The sequence below is a fragment of the Empidonax traillii genome, unplaced genomic scaffold, assembly GCF_003031625.1.
Source record: "Empidonax traillii isolate 1590-97213 ecotype Southwest subspecies unplaced genomic scaffold, ASM303162v1 scaffold80:size1517328, whole genome shotgun sequence".
NCBI classification, from domain to species: Eukaryota; Metazoa; Chordata; class Aves; order Passeriformes; family Tyrannidae; genus Empidonax; species Empidonax traillii.
In genome coordinates, this window is record NW_020955273.1 from 517,164 (window position 1) to 531,396 (window position 14,233).

Genomic DNA, 14,233 nt, shown 5'->3' on the forward strand with positions numbered 1-14,233 from the left:
CAGAGGACAGCTGAAACTCAGCCAGCATCATGCCTCGTTCTGGGCTCCTAACACACACTCCTGAATTTCTAATTGTCCGTTGGCTTTACCTGAAAATATGGCAAATTTGTACCTAAAAGCATTTTGGTTTCAAATGATCTCTCCTTTTGGAGATGTCATGTTATACATGTCTGAACCATTACACTGCTATTACATGTCGTGTGTGGCAATACCATGGCCTTCTGTTTATATAGGTTTTTTTTAAGAAGGTCTTTAGAAAATAGAAGCACAACAGAAAAAAAAAAGTCATATAAACAATGCAGAAACAATTATTTAAATTATATTCTTAGATTCAAAACTGATTGAGACCACACAGGTAAAGATTCAGAAGCAAAAATTGCAGGGAAAATCAACATCTATAATTGAACAGCTATGTGAAAATTAAGTAGAAATTACTGAATACTATTTTAAAATATTATGCCATTATAACTCCTATTAGATCCTATTAGAATGATGCTGTATGTAAATCCGAGCCCATATTATAAATCTAGGAAAGATTGATTTTCTTATATGACCTTCAACTATCGGCAGTGTTATAGAAGGCCCAATCTAGTTCTTAGTAAATAGGTGTCACCAAACAAACAGGACTGACACTAATTAGCTCCCTTGTTGATAGTCAGGCAACAGAGGACAGAGGCAGAAAATGGCATGGCCCACTCATTATTAGAGCAGTAGGTGAGGACATTTGCTGGTTGGCGCGGCAATGGAGGTTTGTACTGCAGCTGCCATTTTGAAACTAGGCTGAGAATAGAAGACTGCATTATCAGGAGAGTCAGTCAAGCAAACTTCACAAGTGTCTTGCATGAAAACAGAGCCACAAAAAATCTGTACTAAAATCTTTGAAATTTGAGGAAGACAATATTAACTTGTGGTACTTCTCCACCCCGAGGAAATACCCCTTAGTTTTGGTCATGTCACCTAAAAAAAGGGGCTGGCACCAGAAGAATAAAGGCGGGACTTCAAAATGACCATAAAGGACTGTCAGTTGCTTCTGCACAAGGAGAAATTAGAAGAGAAGTTTGGAAAGTGAAGCGGAAAAAGATGCTCAGAATAAGCGGTATATGGTATGATGATTAATAGTATTGAGGGGGGACAATTGATCAAGAGAGCAGCTGTAAGGGATTTTGAGTGTTTTTTTCTGAAAAGATAATTCCCAGTAGGATTCAAGCAATGTTTGTAATAAACCTATTTTTATTAAGATTATTGGATTGGTGCTATCCAGGGGATTATATTTTCCAATTACTAATATTTTCATTTTTCAGTCTTAGTTTATGATTGAAGCAGGGACATAGGTGGCACAGAACAAAATGCATTGGCTTGACTTGGGATGAGAATAATCATAGCCTCAAAGCAAACAAAGTCCCAAGAAATTAGTCTTTATTTTCTAGCTCATTAAAAAAGACCTTGAGTTTTAATGGCAAAACATTCATATAACTTTTATTGTGATTTTTTTTTTTTTTAATACAGATGTATATCTGTCCATTAGAAGATTTTTGTGCCATACAATCTGAACCAGGAGCCCAACACCAATTTGGTGCCAGGCTCAAACCTGTAATATAGCACTGCCTATCCCCAAATCTCATAACTATAGGTGTGAAGACTGCAGAAAAAAAGCATTGCAAAATAAGACAGTTATACCTCAAATTAAGCTATAGCAATTATAAACAAGAACACTGCCACTTTTTTCATATAATTTTATAGCTCTGTCATGATTGCTGTACCTTATTGCAATATCCATGCAGAAATTTTCAAAATAAACCACTTCAGAAGTCCTGTTTAACAGCTGTTTAACAGAAAATTGAATAAGTTCTTTACAGAATGGCCAAGTCTTTCAGAAAGAGAGAAACTCTTTCAAAATGATCCTCCTGGGCAGGGTTAGCAGGTCTAGGTTAACAGGTCTATTGACAGCTCCATTGTGAATTAGTACTGCAGGACCCTACTATTGGGATTCTATTTCCAGGACCAAGATATTGAAAAAGAGGAAAAGGTGAATCAGGAGTTACGTTTTCTGAGGACTAGGCTTGGCCTAAGGTCAGAGATTACGCTTCTTAGGTTGCTATTTTTTCTGGAAGGGGTATGATCAAATACTGAAATGATTTTGTAGAAACGAACTGGAGGTAGTGTTCCTCTGTTGTTCTCTTGCTTCTTTCTCCCACTGATTTAAAAGATGGAAGGAGAGAAACTCTCAAGTTGTATCTGTTTTGTCTAGATCCGAGATGAAAAAGACCGTAACCAAAGTGGCTCCTTGTCTTTTTCTGGATCTCAGAGGGGAAGAACAGAGAAGAAGTCTCCTCCCGGGATGTCAGAAGAGAGCATATTTCCTAGAGGTTGACTGCGGTAGGCTGAGAAGGTATGCAAGAAGGTGACAAATGCCTTAAAGAGGCCGACGGACAGATGGCAGTCAGGTGAGACTAAGACACAGAAACCACCCCTGGGGAGGAGAACAGAACAGATGACAACAAAAAAAAACCTTCAAGAGTTGTTCTTGAGAAAGGGTAACTCTGATCTAAATCTTGGAAAGCAATTGTAAATTCAGTATCTCAATAAGACAAAATTCCCAGGTGTTATCACCACGAGAGACTTTTATAACCTTTTTGTGTTTTTTACATGCTTCGTACCACACAGCAAGACGGCAGTTGTGTGATAGATCTCAATGTTTCTATCAAGAATACATGGAATATAACCCAGGAGATTACTGGTTCAGAATTACTGGGGTAGATTTAGACACTGACAAACTCCTCAACCCTCTAGCAACATGAAGCCATGATGTAGTTGCCATCATGGAAACATGGTAGGATGACTCGCACGACTGGAGTGCTGCCATGGATGGCTACAAGCTCTTCAGACGGGATAGGCAAGGTAGGAGAAGTGGAGGGGTGGCTCTGTATGTTAGAGAGACTCTTGACTCTGTAGAACTTGAAGTCAGTAACTATAAGGTTGAGTGCCTGTGGATCAGAATCAGGGGGAAGGTCAACAAGGCTGACATCATAGTGGGAGTCTGTTATAGACCACCCAACCAGGATAATGAGGGTGCTGAATTCTTCTACAAGCAGCTGGCATATGTCTCATAATCGCCAGCCCTTGTTCTTGTGGGAGGCTTCAACCTGACGGATGTCTGCTGGGAGCTCAACATGACAGAGAAAAGGCAGTCTAGGAGATTCCTTGAGCGTATAGAGGATAATTTCCTGCTCCATCTGGTAAATGAGCTTACCAGGGGTGGGGCCTGCCAGACCTACTGTTCACAAACAGAGAGGGGTTGGTGGGAGATGTGTTGGTCAGAGGCCATCTGAGGCACAGTGACCATGAAATAATAGTTTTCAATACTCAGGGATGCAAAGAGGGCCATCAAAAAGACTTATACCCTGGACTTCCACAGGGCAGATTTCAGCCTACTCAGAAGACTGGTTCAGAGGGTACCTTGGGAAATAGCCCTTGAGGTACAGGAGGGATGGGAATTCTTCAAGAAGTAAGTCTTGAACACACAGGAGCAAGCTGTCCCCGTGTGCCAAAAGGTGAGCTGGCAGGGAAGACGGACAGCTCAGCTGAACAGGGAACTATTAAAGGAAATTAGGGTAAAAGTGCGAGCTTACCAACTATGGAAAAAAGGGCTGGGTACTCATGAAGAGTTTAGGAATATAATTAAGTCTTGTAGAAAGAGATTTAGAGAGACAAAGGCACAGTTTGAAGTCAATATAGCCACTTTTGTTAGGGATAAAAACAAGTGCTTCTTCAAATACATCAACAGCAAAAGGAGGGGCAAGGAAAACCTCCATTCTTTGTTGGACATTTGAGGGAACAGTCACTGAAGATGAGGAAAAGGCTGAGATACTTAACACTTAACACCGTCATTGCCTCAGTTTTCTACACTAAGGTGGGTTGTCCTCAGGACAACTGGCATCTGGAGCTGATAGTCAGAGACAGGAAGCCAAATAGCTCCCCTGTAATCCAGGAGGAAACAATTAAAGATCTGCCGAGCCACTTGGATCCTAACAATTCTATGGGACCAGATGGGATCCATCCTAGGGTGATGAGGGAGCTGGCAGAAGAGCTCTCCAAGCCATTATCCATCATTTACCAACAGTCCTGGCTCTCTGGGAAGGTCACAGATGATTGGAAGTTGGCAAATGTCAAGCTGATCCACAAAGCAAGCTGCAAGAAGGACCTGGGAAACTCCAGGCCCGTCAGCCTGACCTCAGTGCCTGGCAAAGTTATGGAGCAGGTCATCCTGAGTGCAATCACACAGCACTCACAGGATGGACAAGGGATCAGACCCAGCCAGCACGGGTTTAAGAAATGCAGGTCCTTTCTGACCAACCTGATCTCCTCTTATGATCAGGTGACCTGCCTGGTGGATGAGGGGAAGGCTGTGGATGTGGTCTATCTGGATTTCATCAAAGCCTTCAAAACTGACTCCTGCAGCGTACTCCTGAAAAAGCTGGCAGCCCAGAGCTTGGACAGGGGCACTCTCTGCTGGGTTAAGAACTGGCTGCAGGGCTGGGCCCAGAGAGTGCTGGCGAACGGGGCTGCATCCAGTTGGCCGCCAATCACCAGTGGTGTCCCCCAGGGATCAGTGCTGGGCCCAGTTCTATTTAATCTTTATTGATGATTTGGATGAGGAGACTGAGTGGAATTAGCAAATTTGCAGACGACACCAAGTTGGGTGGGAGTGTCGATCAGCTGGAAGGCAGGAGGGCTCCTCAGAGGAATCTGGACAAACTGGAGAGTTGGGTTGATTCCAGCAGGATGAAGTTCAACAAGGCCAGGTGCCGGGTCCTTCACTTTGGCCACAACAACCCCCTGCAGCGCTACAGGCTGGGCACAGAGTGGCTGGAGAGCAGCCAGGCAGAAAGGGACCTGGGGGTGCTGATTGAAAGGAGGCTGAACATGAGCCAGCAGTGTGCCCAGGTGGCCAAGAAGGCCAATGGCATCCTGGCCTGCATCAAGAACAGTGTGGCCAGCAGGTGAAGTGATTCGGCCTCTGCACTCAGCGCTGGTGAGGCCACACCTTGAGTATTGTGTTCAGCTCTGGGCCCCTCAGTTTAGGAAAGACATTGAGGTGCTGGAGCAGGTGCAGAGAAGAACAACAAGGCTGGTGGAGGGACTCAAGCACAAGTCCTATGAGGAGAGGCTGAGGGAGCTGGGGGTGTTTAGCCTGGAGAAGAGGAGGCTCAGCAGAGACCTCATCCCTCTCTACAACTACCTGAAAGGACATTGCAGCCAGGTAGGCATTGTTCTCTTCTTCCATGCAATCAGCAACAGGATGAGAGGGCATGGTCTTAAGCTCTGCCAGGGCAGGTTTAGGTTGAATATCAGGAAAAAATCTTTTATGGAGAGAGTAAGAAGACATTGTAGTGGTCTGCCCAGGGAGGTGTTGGATTCACCGTCCTGGAGGTTTTTAAGATGAGACTGGATGTGACACTTAGAGCCATGGTCTAGTAATCACAGAGTGCCCCTGGTGGTGCAGTGGTTAGGCCGCGGTGCTGTCAACGCCGAGACCTGGGTTCGATTCCCGGTTAGGACACTCCCCGGGCAGATGGAGCTCGTTAGCCCTGTAAGGCAATCCATCTACGTCCTGAGGACCTCGCTGCCACTGCCCAAGCTCGCTTGGCCCCGGCAGATGAACCTCAGGATTAAAGGGTGGGCTCAGTTCCGCGCACACTGTGTCTCACCTAAAAAATCCAATGCGCAGACCTTTCCCGGTTCTTCGTTCGCGAAGACTGGCCATTACTTAGTAATCACAGCAGTGTTGGATCAAGTATTGGACTTGATGATCTCAGAGGTCTTTTTCTACCTGGTTAATTCTATGATTCTGTGATTCAGGCTTGAAACATCTTGTGCTTATTGTCCAGCATCCATAAACATTGCAGGGACAACAACTATGCATCAAAACAAAATGTAAATGCAAATCTACTTGGTGCACCTAAGAGCAAGGTAAAAAAACCTACCACCTTTACCTAGTTCACATTCAGTTGTTTAGCTCAGTGCCTGTTAGGACTGCAATTAGTAACCAACAGTAATAAATCTTCAGGTTTAGTGTATCCGCTGGTTCCACAAATCAGGGAGAGTGGAGAAATACTCAGAAAATCAAGACCCTATTATCCTTTGGCATATCAACTAATATTTGTTTGTGTGTGTCACTGAAGTTCCAGGGATCAAATAGCCACTTCTAACATGCTCCCATGGTGTTTAAAAGGTCTTAGCCCTTCCTTTGCCCTAAGGCAGGGACTGTGTTTAGCTTACAAAATATTTATTTGCATCATTCTTTTTACCTTTAGTAGCTGAGAAGATAGTCCACATTTTATCTTAAAAATATGATGAGAAATTAGTTCTCTGGATCTACACTGTAGCTGAATCAACTGCTTTAATTTCAGATCTGTGGTGCTGGGACTGGGTCATGGCTTAAAGATCAAAATAAGCATACACAGCTCAAATGACACTGTTAGTGAATGCAGTGATTAAATATGGCTCCAATGCTCTCAGTTAATATTGCACTAACCTTAAACATCTTTCCAAGACTAACATTTAACCAGGTCAAGATGAATGCAATGGAACAATTTTTTTTCCAACTGAACATTTTTGAGCTGAAATACCTGAATGATGGACAGGAGAGAGTTTTGAAATGGGTATTTACAGTCTGGTTCAGTTTACAAAATAGATACCTCCCTATACAAAAGAATCATTGAACATACAGGAGATCCGTTAGCAATATATTTCTATTTGTCCGAAGGTCCTTAACCAGCAATCTGAAAGAGTGTAGAAATAAGCTCTGGTCCTGTAAATATTAACATTCAATGATAGTTTTACACATACAGAGTTCTAAAAAGTTCAGTGAGACTTCTGATGTTCATTAAATTATTTATTGCGCCTTATGCAGGATCAAGCCAGTTGTTGAATTGAAAAGTTCTAAAAGTCAGTTATAATAGTGTTACAGTATTGGCTTATTTAAATAAACTGATGAAATTGTAGCAGCTGAAAAGTCTTACAAGTGTAAAGCCAAGCAATGCATGTATAATTACAAGTACTTATCATATGGCTGAGAAGTGATACTCAAATTACAAAGCACTGATTTTATGTTTTTATATGGATTTTATAAGCTTTATAACAACCAATATTTCCCACCTATGAGAGCACAGATTTCTGTTCTGTAGCACTGTTGAGAGCAATTTCTAAGGTAGATCACGGAAGGGAATAAGAAATCACTGATACTATTAGAGTTCCAGAGTAAATACTATGCTAAGATTGCCAGTACAGTAACAAGCTATGTTCATTTGTTGTTCCCCAAAATTTTAAAACCTTCTTTTAATGTTTCTAGTGCAATAAATGGATGGCACATGGATAGCACAGTTCACAATCACCAAAAGCTAAAATGTGACTGGTTTTCCATCTTCAAGTACTTTTCAATTAGGTGACCACAAGTACAGAAAGCATACGTTTATTTGTGAGTGCATGCCATTCTCATGCATATCTTCCACCTGTTTCTTTAGCATTTCTGTGATAGCATTCAAAGCCTTAAGCCATTAACTTAGATATCTATCTTTAGGATCTTTAATAAGTTTCATATTTCAAATAGTAAGTATGCCTGGATTCTGAAATATTATGATTAAACAGACAGAAAAAAAAACATTAAGCGTAGTTTCTAGCTAAGTAGGATTGTTCCCTATAGAATATTTTTCAAGTGGTTTATCTTAGCTTATTTTAAATTACTTTGGAGAGTAAGGCTGCAGCAATTTCCTTAAAAGATAACTCTAGAGTTGCTATTAAGAAGCATTCCTAATACTCAGCCTCAAATCTACAGCTTGCTTTTACCCCACTTGTCTGAATAATATATTTTAGAGCACCTTAAATAATTTCTCTGTCCCTGATAATCATGGTATTCAAGTACCTAGAGAAGTCTCTTTTTTTGTGCCAGTCCTACCTGCTTCTACAACTGACAAAGACTGGCAATGACCAGGAGACAAGAGAAGGGCTGGGAACATGACGAGAGGAGTACTGTTTTTAGCTAGCTCCCTGTGAATGGATAGCTTCTCTAGCAGCTGCTCTCCTGGTAAAAACAGTGACTACAGTTACTTCCTAATAATAGCAATAAACTTTAGCCAAATCCCATATCTGTATGATGATCAGGCTGTAACTCGTGACTTAAAATGACAGAAACAACCTTGAGATTATTTAAATAGAGGAACACAAAGATCTGTGCTTTAACACCTTTTCTGCTCTTCTTCCCCTTTTCTGATTATGGTGAACAACAATCAAAAGAAAAAGGATTAAAAGGGAGCATAATTTAAATACCCTATTTTAAATGGTCCAGCTGGGAATAATACAGTTGTTCCTCATAGTAAAGTGCATGAGAAGCTATTTCCAAACATCTCGCTCAGAAGTCCTTGTTTTTTTTAATTACATCATGAGTTTGTGGGAAAGGCTAAGAGGAGCTGATGCAAAACTGCATTTCTCAGGGCAACCTAGGCACAGATCTGCCATCTGCCTGGGGAAGACTGACTGAGGATGGTGCAGTCCTGCCAAGCTGGGTCTTCATGAACTTCCTTTGCCTCCCATCAGAAAGGGGATAAGGCAGCAGCTGAAGATGAGAACCTAATCATGCACAGAAGACATTTTCTCACTAGCAATTGCTTTAAGACCATTCAGTATTTATGGTTTCACAGTTGGCACTGGTGGCCCACAGAGGTTTTTAATCTCTTCTTTCTCATTGTGCAATGTACACAGAGCAACTCTTGTAAGAGCCATCTCCCTATTCTGTATTGCATTTTAAAGTGGCATCATGAAGGTAAGTGAATTGATGTGCTATTATTCAAGAAAGATACAGTCTGTCAATCACAAATAAAAGCATAGGACCAACATCAGCTGGATCACACTGATACACCTGTGGATCAGTTCAGGGTGATAGATTTGTGGGCTCAGAGGGGGATAACTCTAACAGCTATGACATAAATACTGGCCTTCCTCTTCCTTGTCAGAGGAGTCCAAATACATGTTATGTCCTTCGTAGAACAATTTTCATGATTATCAGCCGTTTTCCTTGGGCTGTTGCTCTTGATCTTGACAGATGGCAATCCAGGGCAAAGCACAGAAACGTGATGCAGCTCCATCAGTGACAGGGGAAATAGTTTACATTACTTTTTCACTGCACTGTGCAGCATGATCTGCAGGAGTCTGCCTCATGCAACACCCAGCCAGTTCCTGTCTTATCAGATCAGTGCAGGAGCCTGGTGTCAACAAAAAAACCACGTGTGGTCCAAACCTGAGGACCAGGAAAGGTTCATGTTCAGAATCTATTATCCATGTCCCGTAAGAACAAAAGTCAAACAAAAAGAGAAAAGAGTGGAGCTGATATAATTAACTTACATTTTATTTATATGAATACATATATATGATAGAAATCAGGCCTGTTTTTTTGCAGAAACATTTTAATTTCTGGTGACAGGCTTAAAATATTGAGTCACTTTTTCCCTCAAAGTATATTTATGACTGTATATAAGTTAAGCAAATGCTTTCAGATAGACTTAAACATTAATTAATTATTTTTAACACTATTTTTCCAAACTATATTTTGTTTCTATACATCCTTTAAGACTTTTGAAAACCACAAAAATTGTTAAAGTTTCTGAGGAAATACTTTTAGCTTTGCAAAATATATCTAGAAGTAAATACTTTATGAAATTTTAAGAGAAGACTATTTGTACATACCTAGACATGGAAGGAAAAGCCAATGCAACGTGTAATGAATAGGTAGGCTTTTAAGTCATGTGGTTCTGATTATCCAAATATAGACAATTTTCAGCATTAATTATTTGATGCAGTGTTGCTTTTCATTGTCATTCTTTTTTTCAGGTGGAACTTTTGAGGCTGAACTCAATTTTAATTTTATTTCTGAATAATGGCATCAGAAACCACCTAATTGCCCTCATTTACTCAACTTTGTCCTGCATCATGTTCTTAAGAATAACATGATATAGTCATGTTGTGTTTTCTCAGTAACTTCCTCTGAAAGTGCATTTTATTCCTTTTACTTAACTAACCCAACTAATCCTCGTTAATGACATTTAATGAGCCACGCAAGTATGCCCTAGAGTGAATCAGACTTTCCTGCTTAAAAAACATTATTCTTTAATGTCCTATTTTTTAACTGAAGAGGTAAATTGCATATTTTAAGAGAAAGTATAAATATCTCAGAGCCAAGAGTTAAAAAAAAAATCAAAAAATGTTATTACAGGTTTCTATATTTGAGATAGAGGCCTAAATTAGTGACCTCTTAAATTATCCTTCTGTTCAGATTGCTATAAAGAAATCTTTAATCTAAAATGTCCAGCTCATGGGCATGGATAGAAATATTCCTTACCTGCCTCCTTGTTGTGTGAATCAAAGTTAAAAATGGTTTTACTTCTGTGTATATCTATTTGCATTGCTGCAGCCCAAAAGACAAGCTTATTATGGTTGAGGAACCCCCACTTTGCTAAATGTTTTATAAACATCCAGCAGAGCATTTACAAATGTGGCAGAGTTTATCATCCAGACAAAAAGCAAGAGAGAAAGAGACGGGCTGGTGGAGGAGAGCCGATAAATTGGTAGCAATGTGATATGAAGGAGTTATAGCACATCAACAGCCTCACTTTACCAGTTTTGGGGGGTTTGTTTTTCTTGCTCTTTTTTTTCTAGACATCAAAGCAAAGGAGTTATAATGAGGGTCTGAAGGAGAATAATGAGGTACTTTTGCAGATTTCTGCAGGGTGTTTCTCCTCACTCAAAGGGGCAACATGTACAAAGACACTTTGAAAAACAAGTGAGCAATGGAAGTTGGCATCTCAGTTCTTTTGAAACAAAAGTCCCTGGTGCTGACCTCATTTACACTGGTGAAAGCTGTAACTCCTGTGAAGTCAATGAAGTTTCTGTAGCATAAAATTGGTCCTGGATTACAAACTGCCAAAACTCTGTTTCAGATGCCTTGGTGACCACAGAATATTCCAAAGACACTTTCAGCTCATTTTTGCATTTACTGTAAGATCTCTGTATATCCTTCTGTGACTAAAGAGGGTCTTGAAAGTGCACGCTAATTAACTGTTTGACAGAAGTGTAGCAGATGGCAACGTAGACAAGAATCTGACCACTTTGGTTTACATATTTTACACATACATGTGTACATGTGTCTATATGGACAAATATGCACATGCATGTACATAAACACATATATTTGTATAAACCCATTCACACAGCTGCATTCGTCTTCAGCCCGATAGAGAAGACAACATTACAGTCTGAGTAGAGACAAGATAATTTTATATTCAGGAGTAGACATATTATCCTTTCCAATTTTTTAAATCAGCTCTCTGTCTGATTTACACATAAATCGTTTAGCATATCGTATTAAAAGAGGATCCCCCAGAAGAAAGGCTTCTACAACTTTTGCTAGCACTGTGCATGTCACATGAAACTTTAGCGAATTAAACACTTAGGAGCCATTTAATCTTAGATGCCCAATTGTATCTAAATTTTCAGATTACTCCTGCAAGAATCTGGAAGCCCAGGGCTCGCTAAATTAGGACTCAGCTCTCCAAGTCAGTCATCTGCTCTGTGTGGGCTACCTGAACTTAGACGGGAGTCATAGTGCCTGCATACACCTCTGGTATTTGATATCAGTGCCCTTCTGCAGGCTATCTCAGGCTATCCTATTTACCCCAAAGGGGTCATGTGACACTTCTTAAAGGACAGAAATTATGTACAAAAGCAGACTCAAATGTCAGGAGTTGACCACATGGCACGTAAAAGCATCATTCCCTCTGCTCTGATGTACTGGGATGTTACCCCATGGAAACATCATCATGATGGCTCCAGGGTTGGCGCAAGGGACACTTATCAGCAGAGCTTTGTAGCTCTGAATCAAGCCTTGGGCTAGCCCTGGAGCTGCTCTTACACTGCAGCATTGACGCAGGCACTAAGCCATATTTATTGCACACCTCCTCACAGGGTTCATGTGTGATTAGAGCTGGCAGAAGCTCCCAGTGCAGCAAGTCTGAATTTTGGGAAGGGAGATTCTGCACAGGGGAAACGCTGGCTGTCTCCCTCCTCCTTAAGCTACCACTACTGCTGCGGATCTGTTTCCCCTTCCCCACCAACTCAGTCCAGTGGAAGAGCATCAGGGAAATCAAACAGCACTGCCTTATTTGGAAAGAGTATAGGAACTAAAAACCCAACACGAATTCAGTTCTGGGATCTAAGTATTGCAAAGCACACTACAAGTAAAACACAGATTTGGCTCTGTAGAACTCCAACTGATTCATAGCAAATTTGAGGAGCAAAGAAATTGAGAATTAGATTTTTGCATGCAACATTGCCTTGCTCACAGAAAGGAAATAGTTAAGAATGGTAGGAAGCCAAAATTTACCATTCCTAATTGTGTCTTTTTATATGCAATTAAATTATGAGTTAACTGCTGCCGCTTTACTCTATAATTAACATTGTTGTCTATATTTAATTAGAACAATATATAAAAGATAAATTCTATATATTTTTCTTTAATATGTTACAATTTTGTCTTATAAATTATTATTCATTTCACATTTTGTGAAACAGAAGCATCAACTAGTGGCAGGGAAAAGGAATTATAAGCCTTGCAGAATAGCCCAAACACTTGCAGAAAAGTTTGTGCTAGCTATTGTAATTGCAATAGGATCCTTCCCTGAGTTATCCACTTCTTGAACCACCTCTGCCATTTCATTATTGCATGTAGAGAATGAACCATGAAATAAATATCATGAAAAACCATCTTTCTTTTGCTCTTTTTTTTTTTTTTAACTTACAAAGGAAGTGAATGTGGAGTGTTTTAATTGTACAGCTACCTCAATCTGAAACAAAGCTCTCAATGATGTCAGCTCAATTTATGTCCTACAGAGATCAAAATCATAGCCCATAATGTATAGACCCTCATATTGCTTTTCAAACTAATGGCAAGCATGCCATTTATTAAAACCATGATCCCAACTAATCTATCTGCAGAAAACCACTGGCAGAGCTTTACTGAAAACAAGTCTTGGCCAAATTTTTCATTAAGAAGAAATAAAATAGAAGAAAACAGCATGGACAGTCTTGACTTCAGCAACCACCCACAGAAAACCAGAATTAGCCAGGTATATTCTAAATTACCAAAAGTTAAGGTGTAACCTCACCTGTTTTGTGTTGTCTTTAAGCAGCCTTTAAGATACTTATCTGTAACCTCTTTCTGGGGTTTATTATCCACCTTGGGTGTAGTTTCTTTCTTGTGACAAATCAGCGTGTAATTTTTGTCATCATTGTTTGCCCAGAAGGTACCAACTGATGTCTCATACCGTATACAGAACTCCACCTTAGCTCCATCTTTCTGGTAAGGAGGCAACAAAGAAATCTTGAAGCAGAACTGATCGGTTTCATTACCACAAGAATTAGGCATGAACTCTGCGAGGATATCATAATAACTGAGCCAGTTATTCAGTGTCATTCGAACATACACCTGTTTTTCAAAGGATATATTGAGGACTCGTATAATGCCATTCATACAGGTAATCCCAGGCAGGAAGAGAATCGACTCCAACACTACTTTTTGCTCTCGTACTTTTTGCAGAAGTTCTTCTTGAGAAGGAGGTAATGTAAACAGTTGAGAGAAAAAATATTCTTCCTGAGGGAAAACTTCATCTTCTATATCATTGTCTTGTCCTGTATTTGGAAATTCCCAGATATTGAACTCTTTAACAGATACAAGATCAAACCCAAATGCATCAGCAAATGAAACTTTTCTTGAGATGTTGGTGGGAGTATATGCCTCTTCTTCCTCTGAAGATGCAGAATTCCGCCTTCGGGGACGTGGAGAGAAACGAAGTGCAATGTCAATTTTAACATCTTCATCCTCTGAAGTGAAATCACTTACAGTGGGGACTTGTAATAAGTTAGCCTTGTTAACCTGACTAGGTTCTTCAAAAGACTCCATTGGGCTCTCTGATATAAACTGAAAGAGAACTGTACAACTAGTAGCAGCTGATATTTGAGACACTATGATTTAAAACAAGGATTAATGTTACAGTTGACATTGCAAAAGGGAGTCAGGCCTATTAATAGATGCTATGGTGTGAGAGCTATGTTGGCCTTTCTCCATCTGACAGTGTTAGGTGTTATAATTTCAGTGATACATTTCAAATATTGTATTCCCTACTTTTAT

General features: G+C 40.3%; 1 protein-coding gene across 1 annotated transcript in view; it reads right to left on the reverse strand.

The window, feature by feature from the left end:
- PPP1R3A (protein phosphatase 1 regulatory subunit 3A) overlaps window positions 1-14,020 on the reverse strand; it is a 29,390-nt gene extending 15,370 nt beyond the window's left edge. The window contains exon 1 of the mRNA XM_027880936.1: window positions 13,212-14,020. Coding sequence (XP_027736737.1) covers window positions 13,212-14,005 — 794 coding nt within the window. The 5' untranslated portion in view covers window positions 14,006-14,020. The remainder of the gene's footprint in view (window positions 1-13,211) is intronic.
- Between the last annotated feature and the right edge of the window lie 213 nt (window positions 14,021-14,233).